This window comes from Sipha flava, unplaced genomic scaffold (assembly GCF_003268045.1).
Source record: "Sipha flava isolate LNK unplaced genomic scaffold, YSA_version1 174_pilon_pilon, whole genome shotgun sequence".
In the NCBI taxonomy this organism is placed as follows: Eukaryota; Metazoa; Arthropoda; class Insecta; order Hemiptera; family Aphididae; genus Sipha; species Sipha flava.
Window position 1 is genome coordinate 50,144 of NW_020272000.1, and position 19,812 is coordinate 69,955.

The 19,812-nt window shown below is 29.0% G+C and overlaps 2 protein-coding genes across 2 annotated transcripts; one reads left to right on the plus strand and one right to left on the minus strand.

Moving 5' to 3' along the window:
• Nucleotides 1–2,739: 2,739 nt before the first annotated feature.
• Nucleotides 2,740–12,751, minus strand: LOC112680192 (the record flags this gene model as incomplete). The annotated part of the gene is made up of 3 exons (XM_025550219.1): nt 12,607–12,751; nt 10,991–11,588; nt 2,740–2,922 (listed from the first exon to the last, which is right to left on the minus strand). Coding segments are annotated over exons 2-3 (705 nt in total), but the record flags the coding sequence as incomplete, so codon positions are not given.
• A 182-nt stretch (nt 12,752–12,933) lies between these two features.
• On the plus strand, nt 12,934–19,487 carry LOC112680172 (coiled-coil domain-containing protein 112-like). Its single transcript, XM_025550195.1, has 9 exons — nt 12,934–13,247; nt 14,312–14,415; nt 16,912–16,987; nt 17,082–17,256; nt 17,327–17,474; nt 18,076–18,254; nt 18,724–18,851; nt 18,925–19,113; nt 19,184–19,487. The coding sequence occupies exons 1-9, from the start codon at nt 13,120–13,122 to the stop codon at nt 19,206–19,208; spliced, it is 1,152 nt and encodes a 383-aa protein (XP_025405980.1). The 5' UTR covers nt 12,934–13,119; the 3' UTR covers nt 19,209–19,487.
• The last annotated feature ends 325 nt before the right edge of the window (nt 19,488–19,812 follow it).

A 19,812-nucleotide genomic window follows, 5' to 3' on the forward strand; every position in this document is an offset into this window, starting at 1 on the left:
TTTATAGCCTCCCTTTTATATTTTGAAAAAATAACCAAAAAATGACAGGGCACACTCAAATGTATCACTCTGGGTCCGCCTATGAGAACCATCACAGGTAAATTGTGGTGACTTATTATTTTAAAATTTTATAAGATAAAATAATATAAATACAGGTATTTGTAAGTGTATTATTCATTTTACAAAATAATCTTATTTGAATAAAGTTAAAATAGATATCAATAAAATACTTTTTTTTATAGTATTGCTAGTCTAAAGATTTAGACAAAATAGTGTTATTATTTTACTTAAAGTATTTCCTGCTTTTCCTGCCAAGAAGGTCTAGTACCGCCTATGATGTTGAGATAATATTACTAGTATTTTTTCACTAAATAGTTTATTTTAATACACTACTTAAACGTGAGGTATTTTTCTTCATTTATAGCGAATAAGTGAAGTTTGTATCTTTGTGATATTTTTATAAACATGTTTCATAAATGATGAACAACCACATATCTATTCAGCCCATAGAGTAAGTATTATTAGTTAATAAAATGTAATTTATAAGTTAATCGTAAAATAGATAATTACATTATATGTTCAGCAAATATTATCACGAAATTGCTTTTGCCACAAAAATATCTTCACCCTACATAATCTTTGTATGGAGTGTGATTACAGTTTCAGTTATTAAATATCTCGACCAGATAACCTTGTAGTTTTTTCAAACAAGTTTAGGGTAAGTCTATGGGGTACTATAATATGCATTTTTAGGAATATTTCAAAATATTAACTCTTTCGATGTCAACTTTTACCGTCTATCCCAACTCTAATATGATTCAACTATGATAATTTAAAATTAAAAAAAATTGTTTACAAATTTTCAATAAACCGTTCCATGTCATTTTTATTTATATGATACAGGGTGTTTCTGAAATGGTTGAGGAAACAAGTATACGCGTACTCTTTGGAATAGCCAAATGAATAATGTTTTGAAAATGTTTTCTATCTTCAAAACCTGGGTTTTATTTAATTATCTTTAGAATATTATTTCGAATCCGAAAATTAATACTTGTCAGAGATTTATAGCAAATTTCTCATGCGAATTGATACATGACATCGATTTTGGATTTGTTGTGCGTTTTACACGCTCAAGTCACCAGGATCAAAAGATGTGTTGTGAAATATCGATTTGTATGGGAAGTTTATTTTAAGATAAACAAAGGTGAAATTAAATTGTTCTTACTTCACATATCTGATTCATTAATTCAGTTTTCGTTCAATTTCAAATGCATTTTGTTTAATTATGATAACTTTACAATAAAAACCGTATTAATTAATTAGATATTTAAAATAACAACAAATAAATGTCACCTTTGTTTATCTTGCAGTATTTTTATATAAATTGAGGTCACACCACATATTTTAATCCTGGTACCTGAGCATGAAAAACACTCGACAAGTCCACAATCGATGTCATATATAGATTCACATGAGAAATTTGCAAAGAATCTCTTAAAAGTATTAATTTTTAGATTCGAAATAATGCTCCAAAGATAATTAGATAAAACCCAGGTTTTGAAAATAGAAAAAAAAAAATTAAAATATTCTTCATTTTCCCACTCCATGGGACAAATAATAAATATTATCACATGTGTCTACACTTTTTTCATACATATAGTAAATTGAAGCCTGTAAGTCTATTTTCAGTATGTAATAAAAAAAATTAAATCCAGCGCTGTCCAGAGGTATACAAATAATGTTATGAATTGTATATGATCGTTTAACTATACTAAAAATGTATTTTATTGATATAAAATTAGACTACTTGAAAAAAAGAAATAAATAAAACAATGTGGTAAATTTAAAATGTTAAAAAAAACTTGTTTCAAATTTTAAATGATTATAATTAGTGAGGATTATAATTAGAGGATTGTAACTTATAATCCTAAACCTGAAATTTACTAATTATAATCATTTTAAATTTGAAAGTTTTACTCTTACTTATAATTTATAAGTAAGTCAAAATTTTTTTAAAAAAAAATTAATCCGAATGCGGTGCTAAAAATAGGTAATACCATTTCAAAAAATACACTTGTTAAAATGTTGTTAACATTTTAATTATATATTAATTATACATTTTTTCTATTTTTTTATTTGATTATTATATGATTTTTTTTAAAAATCATTAATTTTGAGACAGTGGTTTCCAAAATGTAAAACGTGAAACCATGGGCGAAAAGAATACAATTATTTTTGGGCAAAAAGAGGAAACTGTTTTTTCATTTTTGGTCGAAAAGAGGACGTGAGCAAAAAGAGGAAGGTCATTTTTGGGTGAAAGGAGTACCACCCTCGTGATCACTCTGTGTATATTAAAAATTCTTCTTGTGTACATAACTGTGTCATAATTATCATCATCATTGTCATAATTTGAATTCTATTATTTTCTTTATCTTGTTAATGTTTTTCACATGGTATTTAGTTGTACTGTCTTGTTGCAAACCAGGCCCAAAATTTGTCAATTTCATCAGTTCTATAGTAGTCAAAATATTAAAACAATTATTTTCAAAGAAATATCATCCCCTCCCCCCCTTTACGAATGTATCTAGGAATAAAATGTTAATAAAACGAAATTTACTATATGGAAACACTTCATAATTTATCCTAATAATAAAAACATAACGTAAATGTGTCTTGAAAATATAAAAATAAAAATTACCATAAAATATATTTCTTCATTTTTTTCAGGTTGTTTTTAAAAAAATCATTGAAAAGTCCCAATAAATGATAATCGTTTGGAGAACCTTTTATGAATGTGCCTTTATATTTATTCATGTCTCTTTTACCATGTTTATTCAATCCAACTATAGTGTATGTTTTGATATTTTTAAATTTCTTCGGTTCCTCAGGTTTCTTAAATTTTGTACGATCAATTGGTATTTTCTGTGTTTACGATTAAAAATGATTGTATTATTATATTTTAATTATACTCAGTATAAATAGACGCTCAAAGCTTAAAATTTTTTACTCTGAGGGTGTGAAATGTGGAGGAAATCATTTAGAGAAAATCTATGCAAAAATAAAAATAATAAAATTTAAAAAAAAAATAAAAACGATTCAATAAATCGAATCATTTTAAAATTAAATAAATAACATTTATGTGTGGTTTAAACGTTAAATTTAGGTCAAGCGCATATTGAGATGCAGGCGACGGAGCTAAGCGTAGAGAATTGTAGCAGTGTTTTCTGTAATCTATTAGATAATTAGTTATAGTTATAGTTAGAACCACGGATTATATGAATACAAATGGTGCACTTCTGCGATTTCTCAAAGTGTAAACAAATCATGGACACTTTTATGGAGCGTGCCCAACTTCTATGATCAATGTGACCACATTTAAGATATGCATGATTGTACCGAACATTTTACCATAATAATGAGCCATATTATTTACTTAGAAAAATTACTTAGAATTATGGGTAACATTTCGTGGAATCACCACAAAAGTCAGTGATATTCATTCAGAAATAATAAATTATTATAAAGAAATTTATTTTTCTATTTTTGGACTCGCTCCTTAAAAGTGTCAGACTCCTATCTATAGACATATTAAAATATGGACTGCTAGTAGAGAGAGAAGTCAATAGTTTATATCGATAGAAAGAGACAAGACATTATTTAGGTATCATGGAAGATATTATATAATTTCGTGTAGTCAAAAACCATAGACATATTGAGATCTTAATTGGAACACAGTTATCAATTTGATATGGGTTTTTCATAGACAAATTAATAATTACGGATAAAAAATGTTGTAGGTATTAATTTTATTTAATATGTCTATGCTTAAAACTGATATTTGTGATCTTTAAATAAAATACACTTGAAATTATAAGTTCTATATTTAAAACATTATATGTATATTAAGTGCATATATATGTTTGTTTATTATTCCATGATATTACATTCTTTCTTATCCATAGACATATTAAGATATATATATATCTTAATATATCTATGACCTAAACTAAGCTCTTTCTCTTTTTAACAATCTTATTTTAAGAAACTGACGGCAGGGTGTGGGGGAGGCGCAGTTCATATCTTAATATGTCTATGCTCCTATCGCTGAATTTACATTGTGGCATAGGGAGTGCACCATCTGTATTCATATAATCCGTGGTTAGAATCGACTAGCGCGGTGGTTCTCAAAATGTTTCGTTCTCAGAGCCTCTATGTTCATTAAAAAAATGTTCAGAGCCCCGAAAATCAGGACTGTCTATTTGAAACAACAATAATTATCAATTTTTTGTTAAGAAAAATACAGCCCAAAATTTAATTCTTTTGTTTTTTTTTAGAAGCTAAAATTTTGTTGTTTGCCGTGAAAACTGTAGTAATTTTACCTTGTATTGATAAATATACTTAGTTTAATTTTGTAGAAATACCAGCCAAACAATGAAGTTAAAATAACCAAATGTTATCAGTACCGAAGTGTGATAAAATTGGCGTTCGGTGAAAAAAACGTACAGTTCATTGTGTAATTCGAGTTATCGTTCTAGTGTTTTCCCTCGAAAACTAAGAAATATAATAATGTTCGAGTTTAATGAATTCAGATGTGCCTACTGAGCCACGGAGCCCATGAGCTCTGCGGAGCATAGTTCGAGAACCACCGTACTAGTGTATATTGGGAGGCAAGGCAGAGCAGAGCTATACAGTACTTATGTTTGTCTGCGTCACGGAGCGTTCGCAACACAGTTAACTGTATAGGTACGTGTTTGGTGATTTAGAAAATATTTTAAAATATCATATGTTGTACGATATCACAAAATTTTAACTATTGTTAATAATTAACAAATAAAAAATTCACTATTTTTTAAGAATGTACGGTGGAAGAGACTTTAATTGAACTTTACAAAGTTTTATTTGATTCTAGTAATTTCGACTGTACGAAGGGCAAGTTTAAAAATTAAATTTGGGAAAACATATCAAAAAATTCCGACGCCAAATTTTCAATGTAATTTTTTTTTTTCCCATAAAATTACTTTTCCAGAATTTATTACGTTTATTTAACGAATAAAACTAAAAATGTACGACAAAATCATCATCGGAATCTGATTCAGAACTTAAATTCGTGACTGAATGATGTAGAAATGCTTGACAATACGCATTTACTTTAATGATGAACACAGTTTTCTCTACGCTGCACTGCGTCGACTACGTCTCAATGTAAGCTCTGCCTTAATAAAAATAGATAATAATGATTAATAAGCAACGGGGGGAGGGAATTACGAATAAATCAACATGAAATAACGGTTGCATTCAAAAACCACACACATTTTATTTTAACCCCAAAAAGGTTGGTAGACAAAAACCGCACACTTATAGTGGGTAAAAACCTCACTATATAATGTATTTTATATAGAAATATAATGTTGTATATATAATTTTAAAGTTAATTGTTACATTCAAAAGCTTATCTTATCGCATGTTGATGTGTTTGAAAAATAACCAGTGCATTTGTCGACGGAAACGCGTGGAATAACGTAAAGTTATTATAATTATATATACAATGTCATATATATTTATTATGAAAAAAAATGTTTTTTATAAATGGATTTTAAAACTATTGATACCTAGTAATAAAGGTTGTGAGACGGGATGGTCTTAAAGGCTAAATAAGCCCTAAGAAAAAGAAGAAGAAGAAGAAGATAGTAATAAAGTAGTAATAATAAATAGAAGTAATAAAGGAAGCAATTTTTTTTTATTTGTATTTTAATTTTTAAAAATTTTCGGCAAAAAATTTTAACCACAAACATTTTCATATGTTTTTTTAAATTTTATAGTTTAAATTTTTCAATACCTTTATACATTGTGCCTCAATAAATTGTTTTTGAATAAATATATAGTATAAATAATAAATTATATATCATTATAAAATGTGCGGTTTTCGGTTACAAGAATTTAAAAAAGTGTGCGGTATTTGGAGTCGTCGGAAATAACTATTAAATCTTAACTATTAAAAATAAACCTTACAGCCTAGGAACTATAAAAAAACATAGATACATGTATAGCATAATATACACATAGAACCTATTAGGGTAAAATGTTTGGACATGGTCACAATGGAGACGCTGCAATTCGTTTGCACACATTCATAATTTTTTACCTGAAAATAGATAATTCGTTTGCGCACAACGATACATTTACACACATGACACGTGTATACATATATCGTCACTGTGACTGTGACGGCATGACAGCAGATTTTTGAGTCCCTGGACTCAAGTCAGTGGGTGGTTATTGACCATTGGGTATCGAGTGGGGTATGTATGGCGAGTATGTAGCATGTAGTACGAATAGTGGGGTAGCTCTTTTTACAAGCTACCCTTAAATTTCTTTTTAGGCGGGTGGGTGGGTGTTCAAAATCTTAACAGGACTCATGGAGTAAATTATTTCGCGTCGCCACTGACGACGTCACAGACTGCAGTACAAATTATCAATATATTATCTTATTATTATCTTATAATCGATTGTGTAAACTGTAGATTATATAACTTTGGATTTTCCAAACAACTTTTAGTATAGTCTCAGTAGGTATGGGTGGTACAGCGGCGACTAATGTTTTGAGGACGTAAACTTTAATATGGACGTAGACATTTTTAATATTTTTAAATCTCAGCAAGGAAAACGATGTTTATTGATTAATTTAATTTAATATTTTAGTTTCATAATTTAATATTGATAATTATAAATTTGGTGAATATCGTATTTTAATGAGTGGATGTTCAAATTTTAGATGTACTAATAAATAATGCACTGCGAGTGTTAATATTTATTGTTAATAAATCAAACAAAATAATAAAAGTAACCAATTCTCATAATCATGAGGAGTACAATAATCAGATCTTATAACTTATAGCATTTACATATTTTTTTTTTATACATGATATGTATTTTTAATAAAAAATGAAAATTGTGTTTTTACATGATATATTTTTTAATATTTTTTGTATTTTTTAGTGCATATTTAAGCGCTTATATGAATATTTTTAAGAGCATATTATAGCGCTTATAACTACTTTTTTTAGAGCTATAAGTTATGAGCCCTGATTATAATCAACGATAATAAGTAAAAGACTTAAAATTTTACCAGGGGACCGAAGTCGGACCGGACCACACTTAAACGTTAATCAAAGACCAAAATTGGACCGAACCGACGGCTTCATATAATTTTTAGACCAAACCGGACCAGTAATTAAATAACATTTAATATAGTGGATCGTGAACCGGACTGTCGGTCCGACCTTAAAACATTTTGGACCGTTTATGGACAGGTCCGTAAGGTTCTTTCTGTATTAGCCCAGACCGTATCATATGATGCATTCAGTATTACACTAGACTGGACTACCCGACTTCATAAATAAATTTATACCTAAAGTTGTAAGTTTTTTTTCGTTTCATTTGTTTACATAATAATATCTGTATTTAGATTTTAAGTATCGTGATTGGAACCGGACTGATTTTCATATTTTTTTTTTTGAAACCGGACCGGACTGAAAATAATACATTTAATTTGAGAACTGGACCGAACTACTCTTAAACATTATTGAACCGAACCAAACCGATGATTCAATAGTTTTTGTATGTTAGGACCGTATTTGTATGTTAGTCTGGTCCAGACTAGACTGATTAAGACCGAAACATGCAGAGCACTAATGTACACAATCGAGGTATATTTTTGCGCAAACCAGTTGTAAAAAAGGTAAATGTACGCAATCGAGTTGTAGCCCAGTTTAGATGCCGATCAATATATATGACACAAAAGTTAATGGATTTAAATCTAAGTATCAATTATAATAGAATATATTCCTTGAGAATTTCTGTAATAACATTTTTATAGTAACGAAACTATTTATAAAAAAAAATATCAGTTTTTTTCTTAAATCAGTGATCAATAGTAATTTTCTTTTCTGTGCATCATCAATTATTTATTAATCTATATATATAAAAATCGATGTACATTTTGAATACATTTTATAGCTCAAGATCCACCGAACCGATTTCGATAAAAATTTTAGGGCATATTAAGATTAATATGTAGATGGTTTCTGTGAAATTTGTACGCAGTGCGATATGTTCCGGAGTTATGGCCTCTTAAGTGTACAATATTAATCACGCACGCACGTCATATTTGAAATTTTTTTTTTATTGATATTATATTGATGTATGCTACATCGTTGGATGCGCTCTGAACGTACAAACGTAGATATGAAAGAAAATTCCACTATTGTCGATAAATTACGATTTCAGAGAGATTTTAGTTTGCGACTAATTTGATGACGTCATATATGTATTATATTCGTTTGTTGCTAGGGGATCGAAAAAAGAAAGAAGGTAAATAATAAACATCTGATTTAAGAATTGCATTTAGAGAAAGCAATAACTGCACACGGGCGAATCCTATATAAGGGTTACGAAGTGCACGGGTTCAGCTAGTAGTTATATAAATTACTACTAATTTAATTACCTGGTCACACTCAATAGATATCATGTTATTTTAAATTAGATAAATTACTATTTCGATGTCAAAATATATTTTAGATGGAAAAAGAACACAATCGAAGTATATTATAATGATAATCAGTGGCGTATCTAGGATTTTCTGAAGGGGGGTGTTAATTATAATTATTAAATCTGTATATATAAAACAGTAAGCTGATTGACTGCTATCAACGCACAGCTCAAACCATTGGACGAATCTGGCTGAAATTTAACATACAGATAGCTATTATGATGTAGACGTGCGCTAAGAAAGGATTTTTCGAAATTTTGAATTTAAAGGGTTGAAATCGGTTTAATATTTTTTGACCAGGTCGATAACTGCGCTATTGAAAATGAATTATATTAAATAAAACTATTAAAAACTATTCAAAAACTATTAATTTTATTTTTGGTAGTAAATGACGGGTATTGCATAAATATTAAACAAAAAGATCCCGCAACAGGTGCCAAAAGAAATAAAAATGTTAGTTCAAAAAATTATTATGCATATTGGTTGATGATTAGACGCGACTAAGTTATTTTACGATGCTTTGTCAATAATTCATGGTCGAAATATATATATAAAGATAGATAGCGAACGATTTCGATACTTCGATTTCGATTCAATCAAAAAAAGCTGCGTGCAAAAGATTCTCAAAACAATTGTTAGATATTGGAGATGGGAAAGTTACTACAGATGAAACGGGATGTATAAAATTACCGAACGATTTCTGTACAATCATTTATTCGCAAGATGTCCCAGTGTACACAGACAATACACAAATCATGAGTGGCTGGCAGAAAGAGCAATTTTAGTAGCAAAAAATGTGGAGGTCAACGAATTGAATCTCAAGATACAAAATTTGTTACCAGAAAACTTGGTGTCATACAAATCTAGATACAGTTTGCGATGCTACTGAAGTTGTAAATTATTCAACAGAGTTTTTAAACTCATTGGATTTACTAGGCATGCCACCGCATAATTTACAATTGATCATTGAGTCATTTAAAGTTGTAATACATGCAGATAAAAAACCACCAGAAGAACATAGACACAGGTATAATGCACCAACGGCAAATGAAGTTGCTTTAGTGTTAGTAGATCAGCAGTTTGATCGAAAAGACATCATCCTTGAAAACCGAAGTAACTTACTTCACCGTATCAGTGAGATACATCGAGCATACGACACACTGCAGTATCCTTTAATGTTTTGTTGGGGGGATTGGGGGGATGATGGGTATGCAATCAATATACCACAACGCGATCCAAAAACCAAGTTACCGCTTAAAAAAACTGTCTCTGCATCAAGTTTTTACTGATATAGAATAATGGTCAGAGAAGGGGAAGACAACTATTTAGTTAATTATCGTTCTCTTTTCAGTCAATATTTGGTAGATGAATACGCCAAAATTGAAACTGAAAGACTAAATTACATCAAAAACAACCAAGCCAAATTGCGTGCAGATAGTTATATTCATTTAAAAGAAGCGATTGGATGACGAGACATAGAAGCTAATCAGTTAGGCCAAATGGTTATACTCCCGTCAACTTTTACTGATGGGCCAAGGTACATGCACGAAAGAACACAAGATGCTATGACCTATGTTAGACATTACGGTCGTCCTGACCTTTTTATTACTTTTACATGTAATCCTCGCTGGGATGAGATAAAAGAGCTCTTACTTCCCGGTCAAAGATCATATGATCGACATGATATAATTGCAAGAGTGTTTCGGTTAAAAGTCAAAAAGACCATGAATTTATTGACAAAAGGTAAAATATTCGGAGAAGTGAGATGCTATATGTATTCAACAGAATACCAAACTGTAGAGAGGTTCAGGTAGTTGTAAGCTATAACTTATCGAATAGGTTATGATAATAACTAAATTAATATGTATAAAATATTATTTCAAAAATCTTAATTAATTTAAATTTCAATAGATTTAATAAAATTTAATCTTGGCAGGTTACATACATTTATATACTTAAACCCGGCAACGACGGGTAATTCAGCTAGTATTATATATAATACGTAAAAACTAAAACTTTTATTTTAATTAATTAATATGTATACATAATGTCTGTATTAGAGATGTAATGTATATTCGAATTTGGATAGCTTTACCATAAATTATTCGAATATTTGACTATTCGAATATTAGTATTCGATGCTACAATACCTATTATTATTAAACGTTTTGTGTTGCAAGAAAACGTAAACGAATAATTTTCGTCACGTATTGTCGCAATCGCGATAATGTTAACCTGTATATATGTAATTAGTATTGTGTATTATTTTATATTTCATATTATATTATCGATTTACCTAAATTCCTATAATAATGTAATATATGATAGGGCTCAAGGGGGGTGTCATATCTACCAAACACCCCCCTTGTATACGCCACTGATGATAATTATTGTAATTTAATTATAAGTAATAACAATGGTATAAAGCAGATGTGCACTCACTTTTTGTAACTTATCTTCTAAAAAGATGTTCTTCAGAGCTTTCAATTTCCTTGCTATTTCTTTTTTATTATTGAGATCAGCTTTGAATACTTGTATTTGCTCTTTTTTTTGGTTTTCATCGCGTTTTCGCTGTAGATTCATTAAATAATTATCTCTGCGTTTTAAACATTGTTGACGATCACTGTAATCTTTTATGTTACTAATGACTTTATTGTCTGAGGAAATAAGTCCTTGTTTGTATAGAAATTTTTGTTTTTTTGGCGAACTAAGCCAGACTTTTAAATGCGGATCGTTTAATGGATTGTACAGGTTCAGTATTGCATGACAAAGCGGAACGTTCGGAGAAGTATCTGTTTTCAAAAGATTACTTCCAATGTGTCCACTGTTGAATACCGGTGGAACTTTTATTTCGAACTTTTGATGATTAGACACTTTAATGTTCGGTTTTTCTGATTTGCAAACCTGTTTCTTTAATGGTGGACAAACATTGTTGCATATTTTGTTGTGTTTTAAACTTTCCATAGTGGTTGAAGGATTGACCGATAACGAAATAGCTTAAAAGTTTTTACGAAGTTTATCTGGTTTTCCGTGTTCACGCCTATAAGATGATTTGTTAAAATACTAATTTAAATTAATTGTGTAGTTTGTAGTACAAATAGTGTAACTAATTGATTCGGTCATGAATACAACGAGCAAACAATTGAATACCAAGGAAACATAATCAATATGAAAAAAATGTAAAAATGTCCAGTTCATAAGAATAAACATAATGCGTGTAATAAGTAATAACATACATTAATCCAAGTGAGCATCACTTTCTTGGGCTTCAATTGACTTATATTACAAACGAAACTACGATTTTATTTATTATTTTAGCAGTAGTCCCGTAGACTAGAAGATTTAACAATTAACTTGGTAAGTGGCTTTCATACAAACGGTAAAAAATAGCGCACCTCTAAGGAGCCTACCCACGGAAAATATAGGATAGATCCTCATGAACCTTTTAGATATTCTAAAAACAATACTACCTATTTTTGTGTAGTAGGAACGCCACCCACGCCGCACGCGGTAACATAATATGCTGCATTATTATAAATAACTTATGTTTATTGACATTACAACAAATTTGGGAACTGATATTAGGTATATTAATAATATTCTGGATCGCTGATATTTATATAACTATATTGCTATAAAATACATTGATAATATATATTAATAAATTAAATACACTAATATTAAATTATGATACTGTTATAAAAAAAAAAATAATTTAAAAATAATTTTAAAAGTTCAATAATTCACAAGTGAGCAAATTTCCGACCACAACATTTTGGCCCCCTAAAAAACTGGCGCCGGGACAGTAGCCAGTGTCCCCCCTAAATTCGGCCCTAGGTAGATTGATAAAATATACCGACACTTTCTGATTAACAGGTTTATCTAGGTATTAAAGTAACCATCTAAAATCGGAAAGGTTGTTCCATCATAAATAATAAATTATTTTTTTTTTCAATAATAATAATAAATACGAAATTATAAAATGTTGTTTCGAAAATAATGAACATCGAAAATCTGATTGTTTAAAATGAAATGAAAAACTGAATATATTCACCTACCGGTTAACCCTAATAATGTGGTGTTTGCACTTTTGACATGGCACAAAGCGGTACGTAGATTTTATATGTACTCTCCGCAGTACCCACTTACGAAACCGTGTCAGCTACAATAACCGTTGTGCGCGCGCGTGTGTGTACAGCGTACAACCCCGAATGAATCGAAAACGATTTATGTACGTACGTAATAAATGTACAAATTATATGCCGATGGCAATGATGGGTACGCAAACGAAGTGGTTCCCTTTACGCGGATCGGTCAGGGAGCATGTATTGTTTTGGAGGCCTCGAGCACGTTGCCCGGCAACCGTTACCGGCGGCAGGTGTCACGAGTGCGGTGTGTTTGTGTTCGACGGCAGAGAAAACAAAAAATAAACAAATATATTTCAATCGCAATAATAACGATAGGGCCGAGACCTACTCGTCCAACACTCGTCGTCGGATTCTGCTAGTGGTGTGTTCCGTTTCGTTCCGACGGCACGCGGACGGGGCAAGACTGCAGCAGCTGCGGTGGTCATGTCTTGGTCCGACGACCGCGCGGTGGACGCGGTCCACTGGCAGATCTTGAAGAACCATCTGAAGCCCAATGTGTGGTCCTCGTCCCGGGAGATGTTGAAGTACAAACAAGAACTGGACTCCGCCAGGTGAGCCACGCGGTAAAAACCGACCGAGAACGCGGTCTGTTCGTCGTCGAGGTGATCTCGCGCAGTGGCGTATTTACAGGGGGGGATCAAGGGGATCAATCCTCCCCCATAGGCAGTATACATGCAAATAAAATATTTAGTCTCAAGTAACGTGTTATATATTATAATTTTAGCAACATACTCAAATATAGATTGTATATTTAATATTAATAAGCTATTATAATTCCCGGAAATGAGGGTTGAGTTTGTAATTACTGTATAAAGATATATATCCCCCTCCCTATGACAAAAACTTAAATACGCCACTGATCTCGCGGTACCGTCTAACGATCAACTCGTTCGATCATCGTGTCTCATCCAGTCGTTCTGTTGCTATTCCGCGCGACTGCCGTAACGCGTACGAGTTTTCGAACGGTCGAGTCTGCAAGCAAATAATTTTTATCAACGTCCATCGAAATCTAATTTTAAACATTTATGCATTTATTTCGGTTTTGTTCAACCGAAAACTGTAGGTAAATAATACGAAAGCATCACGAACAAAACGAATTCGTATAAATTAGAAATTATTTTTAATTTTAGAAAATTAAAAACAAAATTTTTTTCATTAGATAAAATTTTAGTTTATACAGCGAAGATCGGTCGAAGTTGTATCGTCACCGATCGTTTATGGATTACGTAAAATCTATCCAAACACAATAAGCTGTGTACAGTTTTTATTCTTGATATACTCGTATCGTAATTTATAGTAATAGATTTATTTCCATAGTGTACCGTTATTATGAATCAATTAAAATACGCGATAAACAACAAAAACTCGCGCTGAAAACACACAAATATTTACTAAAATAAATAAAGAGGATAAAACTACTTAAATATGCAAAACAAATGTACATTGTTTAAATATATGTACTATGGGATCATTTAGTGAAAATAAATTTATATTTAAAATAAAACTATTTAGGATACGTAATTAAAGAAACTAAAATGCATCAAAATTAATTATTTTTGTTAATTACTGTAGTATGTACTATGCATGCAAATAATATCGTATTCGATTCTTCTAGGCACGCCGATTTGAATCAGCTGGCGAGTTCAGTACAAGAAATGAAAAAAAAACTGTTCTATTTAAAAAAAACAGCTTCAGATGTGAATAAGATCAAAACCGTTGGTATGTGGATGTGTGTTGCACAGTTAATTTGTTTGTTTTATTGAAACTATCGAATCTTTATTCAGTTGAACGTATATATTTATTTTTATTTTTTTTGTGGTTTTCGGCTTAGCAAATTTTATTGTTTAAAGGTTTTTTTATAAGATTTTACTAAAAAGTAAAATTTCATTAGGACATTTTAAAAACTTATACTGTAAAGTTAAATTATAATGTATACTACGATTAGTGAACTATAAAATTAATGGTACTGTAAAAAATTTGTTCATTAGTAAAGATCCTCGTGTATACTAGATATATTGAAAATTCAATTTAAACACTTTATCGGTATAATATATTTATTGACAAAAGAATACTATTGTTGATTACCTAATTGTTAGTTAATTGTCGCCCTGAATTTTTACTTGGGAACTTCCAGTTTCCCAGTTTTCAATATAAAAAATTAATAAAGAGTAAAATATTTTAAAATATTAAGCATGTATATTGGTAATTTTTAATATTAAAATAAACTTTACTTAATATTATCATAATATACCTCGGGTATTTTATTATAAAACATTATGAAACTAACAAACAATTTTTATAGAATTCTATACACATGTATACATAATATTGCGTAAAAATTCAGTTGCTATACAAAAATGTATGTTATGTTTATGTATAATAACTATGATATAAATAATTCGCATTAGTCTTTCGGAAAATTGGAATTAATTTATGTAAGATATGCAGCTCACGATAGATCGTATATGTGTGAAAAATTTAACAATACAACAACCATGGTTTGGCAATAACCAGTGGTTATCGCTGTTTTTCAATTTTCTTACGTCTGTATGGTACATGGAGGCTCAGACGAATAATGAAATCTATTTTTGTACGATTATTTTGATATTACTATAAAGCAATACTACTATACATAAAATACTATTTCATAGACGTGCATATGCTTCATGTTTCGAGTATTTTCATTTAAGTGATAAAAGTTTTTGTTTTATTATTGTTTTATCGATTTATTATATAACTTAGAAACTGAAAATAACGAATAGTATTGTAGAACAAGCATTGTTTTGTTTCTCATTTACATGATAACAATAGGTTGATAATAACAGTCAAACAATGCAGTGTTTTATGATCGACGTTTGTAGGGTACGAGTAGTAAAAGTTTATTAAAAGTTTAATCCATGAGGATTATACATAAGAAATTAGATTGATGGAAATTATTAACGAATCGTAGTAACATATAACTTATAATGAATTGTAACAAAATTTAAAGCTTCTAAATCTATTAAATATTCTAATGGTGTTTGTTCTAGAAATAAAATTTAAATGTACGCAATAATCACCAAAGAATACATTTTTAATCGAGTAATGGTTATTAAATATTTATTAGTAAATTTAGACATTTTTTAAAAATTTATTGTATTTCATTTAGGCTTTACCACATGATGATGATAATGATTTACTATTTGACTTCAATTATAAAGACTTATTGAATATCTTCATTAAATATATATTTATTTCTACTATTAAAATGTATTTATTATTATTTATTATTTATTATTTTAATAATAATAATAATATATTTAATTTATTAATAAAATAAATAAATAAATATATATTTATTTCTACTATTAAAATGTATTAAAAATACATTAATATCGTTATATAATATATTTTTCAATCCCTATTGCCTTAAAAATATTAAATTTTTTATTTTCATGTTATACACCTAAATATAATTCTATAGTTTAGTTACCCTTTGATAATATTCTTAAATAGTGGCTTGAAATTATACAAAATCGATTTATTCATTTTATATTCCATAAATGTAATATCCTACTTCAACCTAATTCACATTGTAAGTAATTATTAGAGATACTAAATATGAATAGCAATGTTTCTAGGAGAAATTTATATGATTTAAAATTCTTGTTTAAATTGATAAATGGCTAGATGACTGCTCAGAGTTGCTAAAATGTATATATTTACATGTCCTTCAACGAGAATCTACTTACACTTTTCATACAAAGCTTCACAAAGCTAATTATATTATAAATTATCTTTTAATTAGATCCACTAGATTAGCTAATTTTATCCAAATTGCTTTATTTAATTTTAATTCTATTAAGTAATTTTATTATTATAATTTTTTTAAAAATTTTTCTTCACTTTTACTGTTTTTGTTTTTCATTTATTATTAAATTTATGTATATAACATGTATTGGTATTCAGACCGTTTAAATTAATATAAATAAATAAATTAGTGTACCATTATCTAACGATTTGTTTACGAATAATAATATAAATATAGTAGCTTGAAATTATATGTATAGTCTGAATACGTTGTAATGTAGTTGTTTTCGTATAGAACATTATAATTTAATTTTATACCAAACAATAATCGAAACATTAAGAAATGGTATCCTTCCTCGCATTGAATATCAATTGCAAGATTATTTTATTAGTGTTATAATTATTTATTAAGAAAATTTATTTTAGGGTTCGAAAATTTTCGAAGGGACATTAAGACATTTGAGTCTAAGCTGTCAAAATTAAAAGAAGGAAGTTTGAAAAAGTGAGTGGAACTCAACTGTAATTTGTACGTGCAATGAATATATTTGTGTTTTACAAAGTATTAAGAGATATTGGGTTTTTTCTTTTTAAAAAAGATTACGCGAAGAGAGTTTAAAGCAATCAGGCTTATTTGAAGAAATTGAACGAGTGAAACAATTGGCATTGCACGATGCTATTTTAAAGCCAAAAGATGTAACTAATTACAAAAAAAAGAAGGACATAAAACCCATCAAACGAGTTCCCATATCTAAAAATACGTATTCCTCAAAAGTACAACATACACAGTGTGCATAACAAGGAAACAATTACCATAAGCTCATAAAATGTAAATTTTGTTTAGGAGATAGCGGATTTTCACGATTTCTGTGATCGAAACTATGGTTTGACCGGAGGCTGGACTAGTAAAGATCACGAGATGTTTTTAAAGATTCGTTCTAAGCACGTAGACGGTGAAAACTTTATCGGTCATGTCGTTCAAGCCATGCCACGTAATATTTTATGAATAATTACTTATATTTAAAAATTTGTAAAAAATATCTATAAACATTGTCGGTTGGAAAAATCGATAGGCTTAAAATCCATAGAGTATAAATTCTTATTTTTGTTTGCACATTTATGTTGGCCGTGTAATTTTAGTGAATTTGAAAAACGAGTGTTTTGAATTTATGGTGATATTTTTTTTCTGATGTCAAATTATCGGGTAGTTGTATTTTAATTTATTTCAAATTATTCTTAGAAAGGTACTTCAGAAAAAATACTATTCTTAAATTTATATCGCCATGAAAGAAAAACATCAGTAAAGCATGTTAAAATTAGTATTAAAATTATTATTAATTTATTTATTTTTCAAAATAAAGTCAGTTACAGATTAGTTAAGTGGTACAGGAATTTAATTGGAATTTATATTATTAAACAACTGTACTTTGTGTTAAAATATCATCATATTTGTTATAATACGAATGATATAACACATGTTAAAACATATGAAATGTAATTAAATAAAATAATCTGCATTCATGAATTTATATTTTCTATCAATATTAGTTGAAATTATGAACAATTTCACAATAACCTCTATTACAACTATAGATATTACTGAGGATGCAGCTCGCGAACACGAAAATTGGTTCTTAAAATTCGAAGATCTTAGAGCAAAACAAAAAGAGGCGATTATGAAGTGGAAAAACGAAAAAAAAAATGTTTTTGTGCGTGACTGTAATCCAGATGTTTCTAGCGCTTCTAATAAGTGTACAGATAATGATGCAGAAGTAAGTTCTCACTCTCGAATATGTTGTCTTTGTTTTACAAACGTACAACATAGCAAATTTGCGTTCAGTAGAACTAATTTATTTTGTTAACTTTAATTTTTGAGTATACTGACTAATGATTGCACTTAAAGCGAAGAACATTATCAAGTCCTTTTTGTAGATATTAATTTTTAAACTAATTATGATTATGTAAAATATTACAATTTAAAAAAGCTTAAAACTGGTTTGAAAATAAAAATGTTGTAAAAAACCTACGAAAAGAGATGGATTATATTCTTTTATTTACGTTAGAAAATAGGTTACTTACAAAAACTAAAATAATATTAAACATAAATTAGTTCTACCGAACGCAGATTTTCTATGTTGTATGTTTGTAAGACCTAGTCGACGTATGCGAGTGTAAAATGCGATTGAACTAAATTAAAATTGCAATTATTTACATATGAATTTTTATGTATTACGACTTAAGGTAAGCAGCTATTTTGCAGAACAACAACATAATAAAAATCATAATATCGATGAATCAGAATCACAGTGTGAAATAGTCGAATCCCCAATGATCGACAACTATGATAAAATGTTGTTAAAGCGTTTTAGGTATAGATAACCTAAATGATTTTTTCATCGTACATAGTTAAGAAATTAAAGTAAAATCAGTTTTTTCTTTTAGAGAAAAGGATAAAAGATACATTGAGTCTAAAAGAACATCAAAGCAAAAATTGGAAATCGAAAGTCCATCAGACCCAATTACTGTAGTTACTTTGCACGGAAAATCAGAAAACTACGGCGATAATATGACATCATCGGAAAAACTTCCTAATGTACACTTTAGCATTTATGGTGCTAAGAATCATGATGTGTATGTATATAACAGATTCTTATCAATATATAACCATTGTTTCTATCTAGAACGTTAATATTTTTTGCAGAAAAGTTGTGTTGAAATATCAATGACCAAAATAACTGAGTTTGTATTTATATTGCATTAAATGTTGTAATTTCTTTCTTTCTTTTTTTTGTTAATCAATCTTATAGTGTTAAAAAACAAATAATAAAAATATATCGATCGAAATCTATTATTTCGTACATCCGTTGTGTCGGTATAATAATCGCACTCACGTAATGTATTTGTATGCAATCACCGTTTCGCCCAATTAACTGATATCGGTAGTTTGGTATACATTTAATGTAATTTTGGTATGAATACTTTTATAAATATTGAAATGCAATGTTAGCATACGATCTTGAACGAAATTGAATACTACAAGCAACAATGCAACTATCCTATAATTAAATGCATTGTTGGTTCATTGGTTCATTGTTGAAATTATATAAATATTCAAACATATACAACGAATGCGTAACATATAATAATATTATATTCAATAATTTGTTTATTTTTTGATTCGTGTATATAAATATAAGTGATAGATATTAGTATAATAATATTATGGTTAATCTAATATATTAAGAACAATAACGGATATTATTGATAAAAATTTGGTAAAAAAAAAAAAAAAAAAAACAACGGTTGTAATATTACAAGTATTTTTTTTAT

Bases quoted from the DNA above. Each gene is read 5' to 3' on its own strand.
- LOC112680172 (XM_025550195.1), top strand. From the start codon at position 13,120: ATGTCTTGGTCCGACGACCGCGCGGTGGACGCGGTCCACTGGCAGATC. The intron at 14,416-16,911 runs GTATGTGGATGT...AATTTATTTTAG, and splicing joins GAATAAGATCAAAACCGTTG to GGTTCGAAAATTTTCGAAGG. The intron at 17,475-18,075 runs GTAATATTTTAT...TTACAACTATAG, and splicing joins TGTCGTTCAAGCCATGCCAC to ATATTACTGAGGATGCAGCT.